Source organism: Orbicella faveolata, unplaced genomic scaffold (genome assembly GCF_042242905.1).
Source record: "Orbicella faveolata isolate gen_17 unplaced genomic scaffold, um_ofav_v1 contig_35, whole genome shotgun sequence".
Classification (NCBI taxonomy): domain Eukaryota; kingdom Metazoa; phylum Cnidaria; class Anthozoa; order Scleractinia; family Merulinidae; genus Orbicella; species Orbicella faveolata.
The window spans coordinates 11,852,061-11,872,646 of NW_028301564.1; the positions used below are offsets into that span (position 1 = coordinate 11,852,061).

Genomic DNA, 20,586 nt, shown 5'->3' on the forward strand with positions numbered 1-20,586 from the left:
TCACGGGATATGCATGGGGCTGCACTTTTCCAATATGGCGGCCGAAGCAGGTTGAAGGTGAAAACGCAGGTTACATCAAGGGGACATTTTCATTGCAGGAAGCATCTGAGCAGCTATTGCAAAGAGTCATCGTTGCCTTTGGTGATGGACGTGATAAAGACGCCCAAGGTAATTTGTATTTGACATCATGACACATATACCGTTTCTGTTGCGGCATTACACAATTGAAACTTTTGCCGCATTTTTTAGTCACATCGATAAAATATTTCCTTTCTTTAGCTTGATATAGTTATAGCTGGTTTAAGGGTTGAGAAATATAAACCAGTTTTTGATGTAGCATATTTCGGAAAGCATTTAGCCACACACTGAAAAAAAAAGATAGTAATAAAAAATAGAGAAGTTTGTACGGTATTTGGAAATTATTGATGTATCCAGGAGAAAAACGTCCCTAGTTTGTTATGCATGTTGGTAATACGTTTATTTTGACAATGTTATTTTGGCCAAATTTGGCCTTTGTAGTCTGTTCTTAGCTGATCTGACCGAGATATTTTGCTACCCAATAGCAAGAACTACTACATTGTTTACATGTTTCTTTGAGAAGGAACAGATTAGATGATCCCATGACACTTGCCTGATAGATCTTGTCTTGGATCTTGTAATACACAGGTTGACAATGTTCGTTTAATGACAAAATATGGAAAGAGGAAGGCTGCTGTGGGCACTTTATATTTGACAGCTACACATCTGATATTCATTGACCCAGACTGTTCCAAAGAAACTTGGGTAAGTTACTATGAACCTTCTATCTGAAAGAGTAACAGAGGGCAAGGCAAGCTTGAGTTCTCACTCATGTATATTCTTCTTGAAGGAAAGTGACATGAGTCTCTGGCGAAGCCAGACAAAATAGAATTGTTAAATGAGCCAAAGCAAACCAAGCAAGCAAAACAAATACATGGCAAATTACAGGGTATCAACTTCACAGAAACCATGCAGATGTACATGTGGCCTTTGACATGGTATTTGGTACACCATAGTTGAACAGCTCTGCTCTACTGAAAAGACAAACTCCTTAGAACATAGCATGTAATGCCCTTCCACAGCAATAATGTGCAGCAAAATAGATTAAGACTAAATTATGACAAAAGAGATTGGCAAATGTACAAAGAATTGTCATCAGGTGACATTTCTGACGACCAGAAGCGCTGCATGAATTTACATCACAAGCCTACTTTCCACTTACATGTCCAGCTGTCTGTTCTTAGGAAGGAACTTGGACTGGACTTGAGAGAGCAAGGGAAGTCAAGCCTAGAGTTTGCCCAATGGGCAAACATGAACAAATTTTACTTGCATAAGCATATGTATGTACAAACTAATATTTATCATGTGACTATTCACTAATTCCACATGTAAATAATTATACTATAGGACAACTGAGAGGACTAATTATAGTTAAACTCAGCAAGTTAGAATATTCCTCTGATAACGGCCCATGATAAGTCTACATGTCAAGGTTTTTAGCTTAGTAATTTGCTGCTGCTCATGGTTCTTCTTGATTGCCACAGATTCTTCACTCTCATATCGCTTCAGTAGAGAAACTTCCTCTGAATGCCGGAGGTTCACCTTTGAGGATTCGCTGCAAGACATTCCAGATTGTAAACTTTGTCATTTCAAGAGACAGAGATAGTCAGGAAATATACACTTCCCTATTACAACTATCTAAACCTGGTAAGCTTCATATTTGTAATCCTGCAAACATCTCATATTGCCTTACTATTTTACATTCATTTTGCACAACATTTAATCTTTCTTAACAAGAGCCAAGGTCGTTTTTCTCGAGAGTTAGTCATAATCACTGCTTAGATGAAAGAATAACATGATTTATTAAAAACTGGATCATTGGACAATGCAATTCTAGAGTTTTCATTGGCGTAGCCATCATGGTTTATGAGCTGTTATGAAATGTTCTACAAATAATCTTTGTGGTATGCGTGCATGTAATTTTTTAACACCTTTTTGTTTTTATTTTTAAATAATTTTATTTTTCTATATTTTGAGGGTGTTTTTAATGAAACAATAATTATTCCACTCACGCCTTTTGGATATGTGATATTCTAAACAAAATTTAAGTTTGGTGGCCAGGATTGCTAAAGCTGGGTTTGTAGAGACACCACATGCTTTATGTCCCAGCTGTGTTAGGATGTACAGTTTGTTGTTCTACCTTTTCTTTAGGGTAAGTAATTGGGTCAGTGTTGTAGTACTGAGTGGTTACCTCTGTCAGGATTGCCATGGATACCATCATATGCATGCTTACGTGTGGCTCCACCAAGCTTTTAGTGTGAATATACTGTCAGTGAAATTAATACAGTGTAGCTGAGAGAATGGGAACTGGACAAAATGCTGGGTTTACCCTTGAATGAGTTAGTCAAGTACTCCTAGTCATTTCACGCTAGTGAAATGTTGCTCAGATTAATAATAATCATCATCATAACTACTACTAATAATACTAGTAATAATAATAATAATAATAATAATAATAATAATAATAATAATAATAATAATAACTTTATTTACATGTCAATGAGATTTAGCATTGTGCCAACTGGGGACACCTAAAAAGAGTTACAATTATCAGGACTATGTACAAAATAAAATTTTTAATTTGTCCAGTTCTCTCAGCTGCACTGTATTATCCATGTAATAGGCTAGTAGCAAGGTAATCATCATCATTTGTGTTGACGTTCTCTTTTCAGAAAAACTTGAAGACTTGTATGCATTTTCCTACAATCCTCAAAGTGAAAAGCTGACACGGTCTGCTGGCTGGGCCTTATTTGATATCCAGTCAGAATATGCACGCATGGGATTGCCAAACAATGAGTGGTGCTGCAGCACCTTGAATAAAGACTACCAGGTTAGCAGTGCATTCATTTGAAATCTCAATCTTTGTCAGGCTTTCATTTCAGCAACTTCAAAGATCTCAGTCTCTTTCAAAGTGTATTGATTGGCAGAATAGAATTCTTAGCTTTCTAGGAGAGTAACAGTGCTCTTAGTCATTATTTATGTATTATAAAAATGGAGTTAGTAATAATATAGTAATGGAGCTAATGCCAGTGTGTTATAATAAAGCCATGAAGTGTTAAGGTAAGACTTTGTTTACAGTTACCTGGGGTTTGTCTCTATCCTTTCAGTAGTAACAGCTGTTGTATGATCTGCCTTGTGTTGCTGGCTAATTTAATTCACAATAATAATTTCTGTTAGTAATTTACTTTTGTTCTTATTCTGTTGACATTATAGATATGTGATACATATCCTAGTATTTTGTATCTGCCATCTTCTGCTTCCACTTCTCAACTCATCAGTAGCTCAAGGTTCCGTAGTCGAGGCAGACTACCAGCCTTGTCTTTCTACTACAAGAACACAAAGGTATTTCTATTTAACTTTTGGTGACATTGTCATAAATGTATACAGTGGAACCTCTCTACAATGGGGACAGATGAAGGTGGCCATTTTAGAGAGGTGACTGTTATGGGGAGGTAAGGGTGTAATTTGACTCCTGTTTTTGTGGGGGAGGGGGGTTGCAATATTTGTAGTTGTAAGTAATGGTTATTGTAACACATAGATATGTAACACAATCAAATTATACCAATAAAACACAAACCAAACTGGAAAGGAGACCAATGTAGCGATGCATGGTACGGATCAAGTTTCATGACCTTTTACAAAAAAATAAAAAGGGTTTTGTAAACACCATTGCCACTGGCCATTGTAGAGAGGTTGTGATCAAAGTGACTGTATCCATGGACCGTCCGCTGGGACAGAAAAAAGTGACCATTGTAGAGAGGTGGCCATTTAAGAGGGGTGGCTGCTAGTGGAGGTTCCACTGTAAGTATTACTTTTACATGAAAACAAAGCTTCAGGTGAGTAATAATGTTTAATTTAGTTAAGGTTAATTTCCATATACGTGGGAGATCTTGAACAATGCCTAGTACATTGTCTTTACCTATTTATGTGCAGCATCAGGCCTATACGGCTTCTATTTGCATGGTTTCCCATCATTTAATTCATAAAACAAACAATTGCGTTTTCAGGCATCAATTTGCCGCTGTAGTCAGCCTCTATCAGGGTTCAACTCCAGGTGTCAAGAGGATGAAAGTCTCATTCAAGCCATCCTAGATGCCACACCTGATTCTAAATATGTGTACATTGTGGATACAAGACCGAAGGTATCATTATTAATAATCTACAGGTAGCTTTGTAGAACTTCAGTAGACCTTCCCTTCAAAGGAAGCAGTGTAGTTTCCTAAACTTGCTACTTAACAGCAGTTAAATTATACATACCTTTATCAACTTCAAGTTGATAATCAACTATAGTGAATATTTTAGGTTGAACAGAAAAGGTATGTCAGGAAAGTGCTTATTTAATAATTTACTGCAAAGGCAGGGAAATTCAGTGGAGATTGAGGTCAGATCTCTTTAGAAAACCTCAGTGACACAAGTTTATTGTAATTAATAAAAGTAGTTTATGCAAAGGATGGTTACATGGATGGAGGCTGTGTAGCTGTTACAGTATTTGACTGACCTTCATTTACTTAGGAAGGAAAATTCAAGTTGAGTTCTGAAAATTTGGTTATACAGGGCTCGAAAAATATTTGAATTCCACCTTGCCCATTGGGTAATTAACTCTCAAGTTTTGCTTGCCCGAGGCACTTCCCTGCTTGCCCAAGTTTTCAAACTCATTAATATAATCCATGAACCCCAAAATGGAAGTCAAACTACAGGCGTGTTTTAATGTACTAAACCCATCTTGACTGTAGTCCTCATAGTGCTGATCTATTTCGTGTTAACGCCATTATATTGCAATGCTTCCACAACTTTTAACTTCTTCATTCCGCTTTTAGGAAGTTGTACAGTTTGTAATAATTAACATGGATGAACTCCCAAGTTGTTGTTGTTCGTTCGTGAACTTACTTCCCAGTTCCTGTATTACATGCTGGGTATCTTCGTTATTATACAGCCTTGAATCAATTTGTTTAATTCGCCAAAGATCGCGTTCGACTCTTTGAATGTTGACCTGCATCTTGTCTAGCTCCACGAAATCATTGTGAAGAGAAGCACGAGAAATTTATAACACTCAGAATTAACAGCAAGTCGCGTTCCCACCTCAGTTTTGACACAGGCACAGTGTCGTATTTGAAAAGCCGGCGAGAGCATATTTTTTCATTTGGGTGAATGAAAAATAGTTTCAGTCGAGGGAAAACATCTTCATTTGAAAGAAACACCACCAGGTATTTTAAGTCATCTTCCAGGAACTCTGAAAGTATTTTGATGACTTAGTTATCCATTTCTTTTTAATAACATAATACTTTTCCTTTTGCGCAGCGGCGCCTAAGTAAGTTATCACTAGCAAACTTGCATGTTTCGCCGAAAACAGAGATTTACCTGGATTTTAGCACCAAAAATGCTGGCTACGCTTTTGCAATAGAAATATGCGACTTCTTTTCGCATACAATTTCTACAGCTTTAATATATGGTTGTTGAGTTAAGTTTTGTACAGAGAAACTGGAAAATGCTCACAGAAAATTGCTAAAATTTAAAGAAATAAACACGGCGTTTTTGTGCCCAATGCGGCTATTTTCAATCCTGAAAGGAAATTTGATTGGGGCAGATTTTGATCACATGCTAGGCAGCCACATGTGAGCTGTGAGCGCGCGTCACGCAATCAAGAAAACAACGGTACAAATTGTAATTTTCGTCAAGCTTCATCTAAACACTTGATTACCCTTGAGCCTAAAATTTACCTTTTTTTCTCAAAATTGTTATCAAAAATTTACTCAGCAAATGGCTTTCCTGGGTCCTTGTCCGTGGGGCAAGTAAGGAGAGAAAGTTACTTGCCCGAGGGGAAAATCTACATGTCCTGGACGACCGGACGGGGGTTTTTTCGAACCCTTTTATATATCATCCAGAAAATAAGGCTGTTATATCTACTAACAGTAACTCCAAAAATGTTATGAGTGCTCTTGTCATTCAATTCATGTGCTATATATGAAGTACATTTTGATTTTGCTTTTACAATATTGTAGATCAATGCTATGGCAAACAAGGCAGCTGGGAAAGGATATGAAAGCACAGATTTTTATGAAAATGTCAAGTTTCAATTTGTGGGAATTGAAAATATTCATGTGATGAGACAAAGCCTGCAGAAGATGATTGAGTGTGAGTTTTATGTGATAACTTGATGCTATTTATTTGTGTACATAAGTTTGTAATCCAATTTAGAGGGGGGGGGGGGGGGGGGCAGAGAGACCTAATGGTTGGCACATTGTACTAAAGATCAGTTGATCTGCAATGACAAAAGAAGGACTTCATTTAGATATGTCAATTTTTTTTAAATATAATGTCCAGTAAAAAGAGCTTTTAGAGTTTCAATTCCAAATCTTTTGAGCTGTTAGTAGTGAGGCATGCAAAAGAATACTGTTATGTACCAAAACCTGACTTGTGGAAAATCTGGGTAGTTAAAAATTGTTTTTAATTGCCTATAAAATCTGATGTGTCTCTAGCCAGTAGGCCAGTGTGGTAAAAAGGTGGTCTCAAGTACTGTGTGGTGTGCTGTGTATACTCAAGAGGCCCCCACTTTCCATGGTATTGGGAAGACATTTTACACTCCTTTGATTATTTTCAGTGGTCTGTGAGACCCCAGATGTAACAGCTAAAGCCTTAGCAAGTGGCTTAGACAACAGTGGATGGATGAAGCACATTAAAGCTGTGTTAGATACTTCAGTCTTTATCGCTAAGGTATTGTATTATGTGCTACACAAACATGTACAATTTGACTCTGCTGCTTTAGGGCAGTGCTCAAAATATAATTGCCAGGGTGGCTATGAATGGAAAGGATGGAAAATGATGACAATGACTGTGATCAAACTTGAAAAAGTGATTCACATGATCAGTACTTTCAAATTTTGCAAATCAAACTACATTTGTGTCTTTCACTGCCACACATACTTTTTTTGTGGAAAATCTAGTCACTGATCGTTTAGGCAAGGACATGGTTCTTCCAAAGCTGAATATTTATGTGTGCATGTGTCCTATTTAGGCTGTTGTGGAAGAGAAGGTGAGTGTAGTTGTTCACTGTAGTGATGGATGGGACAGAACAGCACAGACCTGCTCCTTAGCAAGTATCATGTTAGATCCTTACTACAGGACGATTCATGGACTTCAGGTATGTTCAGATTATCATAAATTTTGAATAAATCTTGAATCTGATTGGTTTTAACTGCTAAAACTAATGAGTTTTAATTTTCTTGGAAATTCCCCCAAATGGTGGCATGCATATCAGTCCATGTTGTGCCATTTCACAGATCTTAAGAAGCTGTGATGTTTACTTTTATTCGAAGGTTTTGATTGAGAAAGAGTGGCTTGCATTTGGACACAAGTTCACTGACAGGTAAAATGTTCTGCTCCATGAAATATCCATACAGCACCTCTCTCATTGAACTGCATGATGCTTGCCATTGTCAATTTAAAGTTAAACATCTTATGAGCTGGTTAATTAACATGACTGTATATCACTGATCAGGTGTTAAATGTGAAAGACAAAGCCTTGAATTACTAGTAAAGGATTTTTGCATCAAAGGTTGTATTGCTTTCAAGAGAACACTTGCAATGTATGCAGCATTGATTCAATACAAACTTCCCAGACATACTTGTGTGTGCATAAAATTTGTCTTTTAATGACAGCATGTATTTCTTCTCAGATGTGGGTTTCTCCAATCAGATGTGAAGGAGACATCACCAGTATTTCTCCAGTTCTTGGAAGGAGTGTGGCAATTACAGGAACAGTTTCCATTTGCCTTCCAGTTTAATGAAAGATTTCTTCTCACAATTCATGATCACTTGTATTCCTGCCAGGTATGTGGAATTTGTTTGCTGTTTTTAGGTCTTATAGACATTTATGAAGACCGAGGAGTGAGGTTAACTTGACCTGGAAGAAAAAATAAGTTCACGAAGAAAATAACTTATGATATTGTCTCATTTTGTATATTAACTTCTCTTAATTCTGGTTTGTATTCCAGTTTGGGACTTTCCTTGGAAACTGTGAACGAGAACGAAAGGAACACAGGTAGGCAACGTAACCAGTAAATCAGAGGGCTTTTTTGGTAAATACTGCATGACGTGTTTACTGTCCTAACTGTGTTAGAACTGTACTGTTTACAGTTACAGCCATGCTGGAACATTTGCTGGGGACAAATTACACATCTTCACTCCTTATTGTCAAATTTTCTTGCTCTATTCTGGGGCTTGATTATTGCATACACAATATTGTGAAAATTGTTGTAAACATTTTCTTCTTTTACATGCTAGTAATTTTAGATGTAAAGGTGTTTAATAAAATTTGACTAACAGTTACTTATGTTTCTGTGTAGTTTGGCAGAGAAGACATACTCACTGTGGGGTTACATGTGGCAGAATATCAGTGACTATGCAAATCCGCTGTACAGAGGAGGCATGGACGAGTTACTATGGCCTAACACTTGTCCTCAAACTCTCAAGTAAGAGTTGTATTAGGCTTGATTGCTAGAATATAAACTCTTGCTCCTCTGTCCCCTCCTACCCCACCCTGCCAGCCTCCCTCCCTAGGAGGAGAAGGGGCCAGATTTGCAAGAGACGAGGTCAGAAATGGATGGATGGATGGACTTCACACATTGTAACAGAGATATCTTGAATCATAATACAACAAACCTGATGAAATCTGGTTTGCAGAAGCAGCATGGTTGAGTTGTTAGAGCAGTGGAAATCTAGAGATCCAGGCTGGGTTAAATCCCATTCTGACCTTTAGCTGGTGTTGTTTTCAGTAGTCCCGAGGTCGACTCCTCGGCCAGACTGGTAAATGGCCAACTTGTCTGCTTCTCAATTACCACTTGGGATTTTTAACTATGTCATGTTTATGTGTAATATTTTTTACAGCTCATTTGTGCTAATGGCATGGAAACCAGCTAGCTCATGGTAGCTTGAAACTGAACACTTGGCCACTATAAACATATTTTATTTTTATTATCATTTTTATGTATGTGACTAAGCGAGAGTGAATGTACATAAGTAGCGTCAAACCTAATACCTTTGAATTGTGTTACGATCTGTTTAAGGTTTTGGCGTTCAATGTACAATCGATATGATAATGATGTTCACCCCAGAGAGACTGTATTGGATGCGCTTAGTAGTATCATAGATCACAATGATTCACTGCAAGATCACATTAAATTTCTTTCTTCCGTAAGTATGGTCAAAATTAGTTTAAATCTTTTAAGGTTTATGGATTTTGAATTTGTTGTGAATTGTACTGTATGGGTCTTATAAGGCTGCATTCAATGCCTCTATATTTTTCGTCAGATTGTTTTAGGTCAAAGGGATTTCCTGTTGTTGATGGTTATCTGTATTCTCATCACCTGTTTGCTTGACACTGTACTGTTAACTCCATCAGGAAGAAATTACCTCTTAAACAAAGTTTTTTTTTTCTAAATTTCACCCTTAATTCAGCTTCTATGGTTCATTTTATACACACATGATTCAAAGTCAACTATGAAAAGCAGGATTCTTAAAGGGGCTACGTCACTGTTTGCGCATCTTAAAAAAGTTTAGCCTAAATTTGTCAAGTTCGTCGTTTGAAATCCGTGTTAATCTTCTCCATCCTTAACCATCCTTTACGGTTTATTATTATCTCTTTGGTGTTTTTCCCTCTTAGAATTTTACCTTTTTCAGTTTTCCATTAATTTAAAGGCAATTTTGTACGCGGTACTCAAAATAGTGACTGAGCTCCTTTAAATATTTTGTTCTGTAAATAAATTCTGTGGATGCTTCATTCAACAGCGCATTGCGATGATGAAAACTCTTTTCAGTTCGTCAAAAGACTCTGAAAACAACACTGTTGATGACAAGAATTCAATGGAAATGAACTATCTGAATTCACACTGTCAATCGCCTGGTAGTTCGTCAAGTGATTTGACCTCTCTTGAGAACTCAGTCGATGATCTGGAACTCAGCACAGAGCGGAAAAACTCATTACTTAACAGTCACGACAGCGTGTCATCTTCATTACCCAGCGTCAGTAGCGGCACGAGTGAGGACAGTGCTCTGGGAGGATCTCTACCGGATGACTTACAGAAAACTTTAAAACGTCAAGGTTTGACTGTCGAGGATTTGCTTCAATCCGCTCCTCCGTTTGCTGTGGAATGGAAGTCAGTTCGAGATGTTTTCCAGTGTCTGACTTGTGCAGCGCCGATTGATTTTCTAAGTCGTAAGGTATGATTGCATTCTTGTATTTAAACTAAAAATGTGATATCAGTAGTTTTTAACAGTATTTTAAACGCACGTGTCGCTTTATTGTATACGAAAACCTAAACTTAAAGTTAGCTTTTAGCCAATAGTAGTTTCCAGTTCTAAGAGGTAAGGACACACAGTACAACGCGTGTGAATTTCCCGCCAAAACTATCGGTTGAGTTAAAAATTGCTTCACACGTGGTTTGCTTTACAGGAAGTAGTTTCGCTCTGATTGGTTAGCGCATTTATTGCACAAGTTTCCGCAACCAATCAAAGCGTTTGCTATGTTTTTGCACGTGATTGAATGTGAAGTCACTGATTGGTTAGGACGTGGAGCACGGGTTTTCTCGACCAATCACAATGTTGGCCAAACTAAACCCAAAACATCCTACAGTTAATGTTGTCACTCACTGACGCGTCTATTTATTTCGACAGTATCACTGCTGGAACTGTGGAGAGGTGTTCTGTAAGCGATGTATTGATAAACAATGTACCCTTCCTGGACATTACTCGGACAATCGCGTGCCTGTCTGCAAGCCATGCTACAAAGTACTTAAGAAATTTAAATGAGATGCGGCGTTTCCAGTGAGCCATATGGACAAAGAACTACAAGTAATTTGAATTACTTTGCAAGGGTGTCGTGGAATTTTTTTACGTCGATGAATGTCAATGAATAATACAGTTGTACACTAGAATTTTACAAATGGCTATAAAACCTAGAAAAATGTTTATAAAGTGGTACAAACGATAATAAAGAGACAATTATTAGAAGAATATAACACTGGAATTCGATGGCATTTTTGCCGAGGATCAACAAACACATCAAGCATAAAAATAGCGATAAGTGTCCAAATTGTCTAAAATTATTTTAACAAGTTACAAATCAAGTTTACTTATGTCTTGGGAAATTATATTTCGAAATCCTTAGACCAAAGAGAATTGTGGAAAAATGATAAACATACCATGATGTTTGACAAGATACATTTTCTAAAGGGAATTTATAGATATTTTAATGGTCGAACACGGGTGTTTTTTTTCCTTTCACTATTTGCAATGAAACAACAGATCAAGGTATTTGCGAAAACAGCTTCGAAATGTTAATAATTGACGGGATTACGCTAATCAGGCAATCGGGCGAGTTTCTCTTCGTTCTTATTTACTCCAAGAAAGGTCATCCCTTCTCAGTTGTTTCTGTTTGTGTTTCAATACATTCAGAGAATATCAGAGTGTTGCAAGATATTACTTCCTAGGACCCGGTTGTTCAAAACGACAGGATAACCGAAACGTAAATCCAAGATTGAAAGTCGAACAAGGTTTTCATTCTCATAAATGAAGTGTTTTTCACTACAAATGCTTTGTAGAGTTAGTCAGGTCAAAACTGGGCATCAAAAACTGCAAGTATAAAATATCACTGAAAAGTCGAAATTTGCGCTAAATCTGTATAAAGTAGCTTAGTCACGCTTTGAACAACCGGGCCTAGGCCATAACTGACTTGCCCCATGATCTCGGAGTTCCTGTTATCTCCACTTAGATGACTCTGAAATATTTCTTGGCTGTGAACGCGTTTCTTTATTTTTAAGACAGCTTGTCAAAAAAGGAAGGCTCATCATTTCAAATCAGTCACAACTCTTGTACAAATTAGAAATAAACTTCTCAATCTCTACCTTCCTTGTTCCAGTTTTGCTTGTCACTAGCTCTTTGAAGTTTCTGGGCCTTTGTAACTATGAGCCTTTTATGACTTTCCTCGATCTGAGATTGCAAAATAACTCCTGTAAGGTCGGCACACACGAGGGGACATGTTACAGCGACAGTTTACCTCGTATGACATGCAAAAAAGTTCTGTTCCTTAAAATTCAGCTGGAGTTTCATGCGTCGTGAAGCAGGGACAAAAGCGCCTCAATTTTCAATGTCGCATTGTGTGCATTGCCTTTGCAAACTGTCCCCGCTACAACGAAGAAATAGCCGGGACGCATGTTGCGGATATTGAATATCCGCTTCGTGTGCACTAGCTTGAGTATTGTCCCTGCAACATGCGTCCCGGCTATGCGTATACACGAAGGGGCCTGCTTGTTCCCGCGACATGTCCGGAAGTGTACCGCCTTCAAGGAGGCATTTCCCTCCTTTTAGTCACGAGTAAAGGGAAACACTACAGCAAAAATAGTGCCACCATTTCGATAAGCGCGGTTGGCAATAGAGTCCCACAGGAGCTGTGACCTTCTTTTGTATGTTGGAGGCTTTCCAGCACTTTTCCAGCAGTTAGACATCAGCTGTTTGTCCTCACCCAACCAATGCAGGACATTACAGAAGACAAAAGTACAGTAGTGTAAACCCTTAAGACTCTTCCACCCAACAGAAATAATGTTTAGTCAGTCAAACTAATTCCGTTTGAACCTGTTTATTAGAAGGTGTTAATTAACCCTGACTACGAAGTACTTTATTTTGCGCGCTTTAAGTTAATACATCACGTCTATTACCTTAATCAGTACGTCGTTTACATTCACATTACATAATTTTCTTGGCTAGATTTCTGCTGTACGGTGAGGACTGTTTGAAACATTTCGTGACATTTCTTTGCAAAAATGTAAGTGTGAGCACAGTCTTTTTGATCGGCTGTCGATGCACTCCTAACCAATACGGTATTATAAAGCAGAAAAAAAACTACAGCAGACAACCAGACGATCAGAAAAAAAAAAAAGAAAAAGAAAATAGAAATAAATAAACATACAATCATTGCTCGTGCAACCACAACAACAAAATCCACAATATTGTCAACATGATAGATGATACCGTCAAACAAAACAAAACTAACAAATACGGTGAACATTTACAGTGCTAAGCCGGGACAATACACTCGTGGTATAAGGCATGCCTGCGACTCATTCAGCAACAAACAAACAAACAAACAAACAAACAAACAAACAAACAAACAAACAAGAATCTAGCTTATATCCATAGCGTCTTTGCCTTGTTCAGTAAGAGCTTCGCGGAATCTTGCATCATTACGGTCCAAGTTCAACAGACGTCTTATTCCTAACCAAAAATTAAAGTTTTATTAGAAGACTGAAAGGAATTGAATTGAAAGAAAACGACAAAAATTCTAAGTTTGAAAGACATATTTCGAGAGAACCTACTGTCATCTTTAGTTGATTAATGTAGAAAGCGTTGGAAGTTGAATTTATAATAAGTAGAAAAATGATAATTGTGACAACAAAAAGAAGCAAAGAGTGTGTGAGAATTGTAAGGATAGTTTTAGATTTACATGGTGTAACTGTTGATTCAAAGAGGGTTGTTCCCTTTGAATATGAACAGCCTGTTATTAGAAAAACAACAACAACAACAACAACAACAACAAACAACAAACAAAAAACAAAAACAAAAAACAAGAGCTACTTATTATATGGACGCGAGTGTTTTACTGAAAAATTCACCACTCGTAAAATTCATACGAATTTACATCCGGGACAAGACTAGCCTCCTTGGGCTCGTCACGCAATCTTCCTTCCTCTCGTGGGGTAGAAAAATTGCGTGACGAGCCCAAAGAGCCTCTGCGTACTGAGGAGGCTAGTCAGTTATCTCAATCAGATTAGGCAAAGATTACAAGACATTTTTTACCATTGTGATGGTCTCTTCCCTGCCTCATATTGCGCAGAGCAGCTTTCTTGTTGGGGTTATCATAGAACTCTTTGTCTTGTAGTTCTCCTTGGTGTCTGGCTTGAGCATAATGGCAAAGGAAGTTATTTACTGCCGCCTCGTCTAATCTACAAAGAAATTAAAACCGGTTAAAGAGTTTCCCATTTTCAGCCGCATTTCAAGGCTCGATTTCCGCCGCCCTCTCGAGTCTGGTCTAAGGTCCTTAGTCCGATCTAAGGTCCTCTCCTTCGGGGGAGGAGCTCGGGCTCCTTTTCCAAACAGCGGCTGATAATCGAGCCTACCGGATTTCCCTCCGCTATATATATGCAGTTTCAATTGAAAATTCCATTATGATACCGCAGAACCTAATACAACAAAATCAACAAATGCAACACCAATACCAGCACCTACTGGGCTGATCTTGGATCCGGCGGTCTTTGTCTTTCCGGTAATTTCATGGATTCCGGCTCGGTCAGTAACTGCACCAGGCTCTTCACGTAACAATCTGCGAGTCCCGGAGGGATTTCTTTCTCATCTCGAGCTGCCACCCACAACAGAGTTCTATCCAGCATTTTCATTCTGGCCTTCTTTGTAACATCGGCTGGAGCATACGTCATTTGACCGTCAAGGGCAACAAGTTGACCTTCTATTATGGCTGTAACCTGAAAATGAAAAGAAAATTACTCACTAAGAAAAAAAAGAAGAGGAAATCAACATTTTATCCTTGAAAAAGAGGATCTATCAGAATTAATGATGAAAGAATTACAGAACAAATTCTGCATTAAATGAATTAATCACAACACAAACTGTACGTTATATCATCCAATATTACTCGCCGACTCAGAGCCATTTCAATTATTGTTAGATGAGGTTGAGCGGGATGGCGAGCATGCACCAGTTGGCATGTAGTATTGGCCAAGTTAGTGGTAGTGGCTTTGGTAGTTGTCATTATAGTGGTCAGTGGTTGTGTTAGTGCAAGAGTTAGTTGAACATGTTGTAGAAGTAACACTCTGGAGGTACTCCCGTATAAAAAGGTCGGGGATGTTCGTCTTCTCGCTTATGGGGTAAATCATGGATTTTTGGTCTCACTTGAAAAGGGCGTCCAGGACCAAACACCACTAGTTTAAGCTATCATAGTATATTTTTAAATGCTGCTATGTTCGTTTTAGGTGGTATCTTTTAGGGGTCAAATAAAGCCTGGCTCGAGCCCACATTGATCTCCTTTAAGGGTTTAATTCAAATTCTCTTACGAGCATCCCCGACCTTTTCACATGGCATGTGAGTGCCACCCACGGGAAGGAGTAGCAGAATTTTTGTATCGGTGAGACGCATGAGTAAAAGAGCTGGTAAACTTACGTCATGCTTTTCTCTCCTCCTGGGTGGCGGAGCTCTGTTACTTAACAGTCCCGAATAACCTGCCGACCTGCCGTGATCTTCATGCTTTTCCAGTTCTTCAATCATACCAATGGTGTTTTCATAAATGTCATAAAGCATCTGTTCACTGGCTGAAGTTAATCAAGAAATAGGACACACAGACAAGAATCAGAGACAGTGATAGCTAAATAGCCATACTAAAACATTCCAGTAAAACGTAAAGTCTGCATATGAGCCAAGTGGCCCATCAGGCCGAAGCTTATCCCGGATTCTGCAGCATGAAGCGACTAGGAGTATTTCTACTCCTCCCTGGATGGGATGCTAGTCCACTGCAGGGTTAACCCCAGCATTAAGTTCGCCAGTACATATTTGTACACCTGGGTGGAGAGAGGCACCGTGAGAGTAAAGTGTCTTGCCCAAGAACACATCACAATGTCCCCGACCAGGGATCGAACCCGGACCGCTCGATCCGGAGACAAGCGCACTACCTCCCACAATGTGGGAAGGCAATAAAAATTATTGGTTTACACAGGTAGGTAAAACTTTTTTGAACTGAACTTCTAGTAGCGCTTATAAAAATTGTGTGATATCGAGAGGGTACTCAGAGTATTACTCACAGAGCTGAGAGACTCAAATTTGGCGAAACGGTTAGACACGAAAAAGTTGTAAGGCTAAAGCTAGACCTAAAAAGGCCCAACGGCTTAGAAAAATCTCCTTGTCCTTTGCGTGTAGTTTACACTTAATTTTTAACCATTTTTAACATAATAACATGCCACGCAATGCATCTAAAAGAGATAACGCTTGACAATGTGTGAAATACTGATAACCTTCGCTCACTCCTTCGCTTCCTGTTAGACACTTCAAACATCTGCTGATCAGTGCATAAGGCTTTCACACATGTTCACAGGCGCTTGCGCATTGAAGTCGAACTGATCACGAGTTATTCGAGAGGAAGACGATTTGCTCAACAAGTGATCTGATTTTTTGCCAGTTGTAGACTTTCTAAAAGTCCTTTCCCTCTCGCTTCGCTCGACAGAAATGATTAAGCGAAGGAGTGAGCGAAGGTCAACTTGTGGCAAGTTTAGTCATTTGTTAGAACTTGGAAAATACTATTTTCCAAGTTAAAGACGAATCCCAAGGCGCACTAACCTTGCAGTGAACGTTGCGTCTGCTCCTGTCTCAGACACGATTGCTGCTGGAATGGTGAGGGATGGCCGTGAGGTGTCCAGTGACCCTGCATATCCCGGGAGTGACGTCCTAAACAAACGTATAATAGCATTGAAATGAAGAAAAAAGGTGCAGCAAAAAAGATAAATGTCTTTATGAATGTACCAAATGCGGTGCCAGTTGTAGACTTTCTAAAAGTCCTTTCCCTCTCGCTTCGCTCGACAGAAATGATTAAGCGAAGGAGTGAGCGAAGGTCAACTTGTGGCAAGTTTAGTCATTTGTTAGAACTTGGAAAATACTATTTTCCAAGTTAAAGACGAATCCCAAGGCGCACTAACCTTGCAGTGAACGTTGCGTCTGCTCCTGTCTCAGACACGATTGCTGCTGGAATGGTGAGGGATGGCCGTGAGGTGTCCAGTGACCCTGCATATCCCGGGAGTGACGTCCTAAACAAACGTATAATAGCATTGAAATGAAGAAAAAAGGTGCAGCAAAAAAAATAAATGTCTTTATGAATGTACCAAATGCGGTGCCAGTTGTAGACTTTCTAAAAGTCCTTTCCCTCTCGCTTCGCTCGACAGAAATGATTAAGCGAAGGACTGAGCGAAGGTCAACTTGTGGCAAGTTTAGTCATTTGTTAGAACTTGGAAAATACTATTTTCCAAGTTAAAGACGAATCCCAAGGCGCACTAACCTTGAAGTGAACGTTGCGTCTGCTCCTGTCTCAGACACGATTGCTGCTGGAATGGTGAGGGATGGCCGTGAGGTGTCCAGTGACCCTGCATATCCCGGGAGTGACGTCCTAAACAAACGTATAATAGCATTGAAATGAAGAAAAAAGGTGCAGCAAAAAAATAAATGTCTTTATGAATGTACCAAATGGCGGCTCAGAATGTTAGATTTTCAGAGAAAGTGATTAAGAAATGACCACCCCCCGTCCCCTAATTCTATGGCTGAAAAACCGTTGCTGGAGAATTTCCATTTTTAAAGTTTTGAAGAACATTGAAATAGCTTTCAATATGAAAGAGCTTTTTCACTATTCAAATTTTTAGTTATCCTCAGTTGATTTAGGGAAATTAACGACTTATTAAACTTATAGGTTTTCACTTTTGGCGATGAGGTTAGGGCCGGGAAAGGGTGGGGGAGGGGGGCGGGGGGCGGGAGGGCAGCTGTTATAGCACTTTCTCTTTTAAGACAGTGTTTGTGGATGACCAAGAGTTACCTTGATATGCTGCCGTTATAGTCGAAAGGTTAAGAAATTGAACATTTTCCGCAATATATCAAATTGACTGAAGTTGGATGTAGCAATTGAAGCATACATCAAGTCGAGAAGAAATGTTTCAACAAGCTTTGAAATTATTCATGGAAGAAAGCAGTAGGTCTAATCATGAATAAAATTGTCCTCGATTTAGTAGGCTGAGTTTGTTTAGTGACCTTTCGTACGCATTCATAAATCTTAAAAGAAGGTCTAACGAGCATCACCACTTACCGTATGCCATCAATGTGTACTTCTCGCTTCGTGTGACTCTAGATGCAAGCTACGCTTTCCGCACGCGCTAGAGACTACTTATTTAAGGCGACAAACCGAAGGGAAATTTTCAACTTCCAATTTCGATTTGCCAAAATATTTGTTGAGTCATTTCTAAGAATAACCGGAAAAACACTTTCGTAGAAGTCAATAAAGGCAAAGGAGAGAAGCTGATTACACAAATAATTCCAAGAAACTAACTCAATTGTTTAATACGTATACCTTGACGTTTAAAACACAATAGTTTACACTGAGCTTTAAGAAAAGATATGCGAGTCTACGAGATCTATTCTTGGCCGTTTTAGTCATACGTATATAATATAGAATACAATCTCGGCCGGCAAACAAAATAAGTCGTTTAAGGGATCGGTTTAGTGAAGAGAAATCTCCCCTCCTTCAAGCGGCCAAAAGGTTTGCATATGTCATTTAAATAATCAAAGGGAAAACATTTTTCGGAATCGTCTCGCAAACAAAATTTAAGGGGATCGGTTCAGGGAAGGGAAATTTCCCCTCCTGCGATCAGCTGAAAATCGGAATCACGGGCTCTTTTTCTTTAAAACACTGACAAACACTGTAGAAGAAATAACTATCGCTTGTTTATGTCTGACTAACTGAAACGCCTCCAAGAACATTTCACGCTCCTCGAGCATGACGAGCGTTATGGCACGAAGAGAAGTAAAGTTTTTATCATTAAAAACCCTGTTCGAGATTTCACCTGAAACACATTGGTGCAACGGGCTCAATTCATGTAAAAACAGCCCCCTCCCTCCCAAGTATCATCCTTGAGTCAGCTTGATCAGCGAGATGGTTCCTGCTTATGTGTTCCATGTTTTCCTTGATAACAAGAGGAACATCATTACAAATTAAACATTTCGATGAAACTATAGTTTTGACAACGCCTGGAAATTTTCGTGAGTTAAATAGCTTAACGTATCTTCCCTGAAGACCTGGTGCGAAACATACTATCTTTCCCAACAAATACTTGCTCCACAAGTAACACAGAAAGTCCAAAATTCCGCGTTAACTGGGGAAAAATAAGGGTCTCCCTTTTGTTACTGACGGAAGTAACCTAGTATTATTGGCTAACTGATTGGACAGAAAATAATTCTGAGAAAGACTTTACTGGATAAAGTTAATATAACTTCAAAACACTGAGATGAGTTATTTTCGCAAATTGCGGAGTAGCTGTCTAACACCGTCCAAATTTTCGTTGCAAACTCTACCTCTAAGCCTATCTAGACTGACTACTAGAGATTTACATGGCTCGTTTGTCATAAGCTCTTTGGTTTCACTGTTGTAACATATAACGGCAACGGGAACGTCGCTACAAGACAGAAGGTTTAATGAGCAACACAATGGCTGGGCACATGCGTTATAATTCTTGGTACATTTCTTTGCCGTCCTCTGCAAAACAACAACGTGAATCGAAATGACCAAATTCTGCGTTGTCTGGAGAACGTGAAACACGGCGGATAATTTTTAAAATTTTTATTTCAAATTTTACGCCGTGTTCCATATTCAGTTTCTAGACCGTTTTGACAAAGAGGAACAAACTAAATGACTTGCCTTTGGAGTATCGTGAAAATTGCAGCTAAAATTAATGTATAGTCGTTTTTTAATCGACTTTGCCCTCAGCATGGTCGTCGTAGCTACCAAAGCCCCAGCCGTAGCGAAATGTGGCTGTTAACCATCTCTAAAAATTCGCCAATGTGTCTTTGAGCCAGGTTCATCACACTAAAACATGACTCGCTTTTCCGCAACATTTATATCAAATTTCTTTTAATTTGGTATGGCTGTTGTTGTATGCACATGGTTGTAAATGAATTCTATGCGTTTGTTTTCTGTTCTTACTTCGCTGATCTGATCTACTCGGCCTGCGTTTTTTCTTCAGTTGAGGTTTTTTTTCTGATTCCTTTAAATCATACACTGTTTTTAGTTTAGAAGAGCTTAAGTGTATAGCCATACAGTGGTAAAAACGTCGTAGTTCGCTTTGTTAATGTCTTCACGAAATTCCTTCGACCAGAGGTGGGTACTACATATCACTTGCTTTCCCTTTTTGAGACACAGTGTTTGTAGCTGGCCGAGAGTTACATGTACTCAATATGCTGTCGTTGTGGTCGGAAGCTTTAGAAATTGATGCAATTTTGTAATATACAGTTGATTGTAGTGGTATGTAACAACTGAGAAAAACAACAAGTTACTGGAATTTTGTAGAAATCCTTTGAAATAATTCATGAAAGAAAGTAATTTGTTTTAAAGAATTGTGACTGGAACATACATATAAACTGTAATCTTCGATTTAGTAGGCAGAGCTTGTCTGGTTTGTTTCGAGAAGCTTTATACGCATCCCCCTGATTTTAAAATGAAATCTTATAACTGGCGCTACAGAACATCACGACTTACCGTGTGCCATCGATGTGCAATTCTTGCTTCGTGTAGCTCTGAATGTAAACTACTCTTTCCGCCAGCACTTTCAGCCTACTTGTACACGAGACTAAACTGAAGGGAAATTTTTCACTTCCAAATCGATCTGCCAAAATATCGGTTAAGTCATTCCTAAGAATAACCGGAAAAAA

General features: G+C 38.8%; 2 protein-coding genes across 4 annotated transcripts; one reads left to right on the forward strand and one right to left on the reverse strand.

Annotated features, from left to right (window-relative positions):
• The first annotated feature begins 2 nt into the window (after window positions 1–2).
• On the forward strand, window positions 3–11,974 carry LOC110057561 (phosphatidylinositol-3,5-bisphosphate 3-phosphatase MTMR8-like). Its single transcript, XM_089273911.1, has 16 exons — window positions 3–168; window positions 667–783; window positions 1,563–1,725; window positions 2,751–2,908; window positions 3,292–3,420; window positions 4,086–4,220; window positions 6,078–6,210; window positions 6,677–6,789; window positions 7,091–7,216; window positions 7,392–7,441; window positions 7,752–7,905; window positions 8,070–8,116; window positions 8,421–8,546; window positions 9,141–9,267; window positions 9,862–10,293; window positions 10,747–11,974. The coding sequence occupies exons 1-16, from the start codon at window positions 10–12 to the stop codon at window positions 10,879–10,881; spliced, it is 2,304 nt and encodes a 767-aa protein (XP_089130037.1). The 5' UTR covers window positions 3–9; the 3' UTR covers window positions 10,882–11,974.
• A 716-nt stretch (window positions 11,975–12,690) lies between these two features.
• On the reverse strand, window positions 12,691–20,511 carry LOC149103298 (uncharacterized). Of its 3 annotated transcripts, XM_089273925.1 has the most exons (9): window positions 20,414–20,476; window positions 18,726–18,844; window positions 17,177–17,284; window positions 16,821–16,928; window positions 16,465–16,572; window positions 15,298–15,446; window positions 14,353–14,603; window positions 13,924–14,069; window positions 12,691–13,341 (listed from the first exon to the last, which is right to left on the reverse strand). In XM_089273925.1, exons 3-9 carry the CDS (start codon window positions 17,265–17,267, stop codon window positions 13,250–13,252), a joined length of 945 nt encoding a protein of 314 aa, XP_089130051.1. In that variant the 5' UTR covers window positions 17,268–17,284; window positions 18,726–18,844; window positions 20,414–20,476; the 3' UTR covers window positions 12,691–13,249. The 3 variants fall into 3 exon arrangements, with proteins under 3 accessions (XP_089130051.1, XP_089130049.1, XP_089130050.1); XM_089273923.1 differs by lacking the exon at window positions 18,726–18,844 and having other exon boundaries at window positions 20,414–20,511; XM_089273924.1 differs by lacking the exons at window positions 18,726–18,844; window positions 20,414–20,476 and adding an exon at window positions 17,972–18,707.
• Window positions 20,512–20,586: the final 75 nt, after the last annotated feature.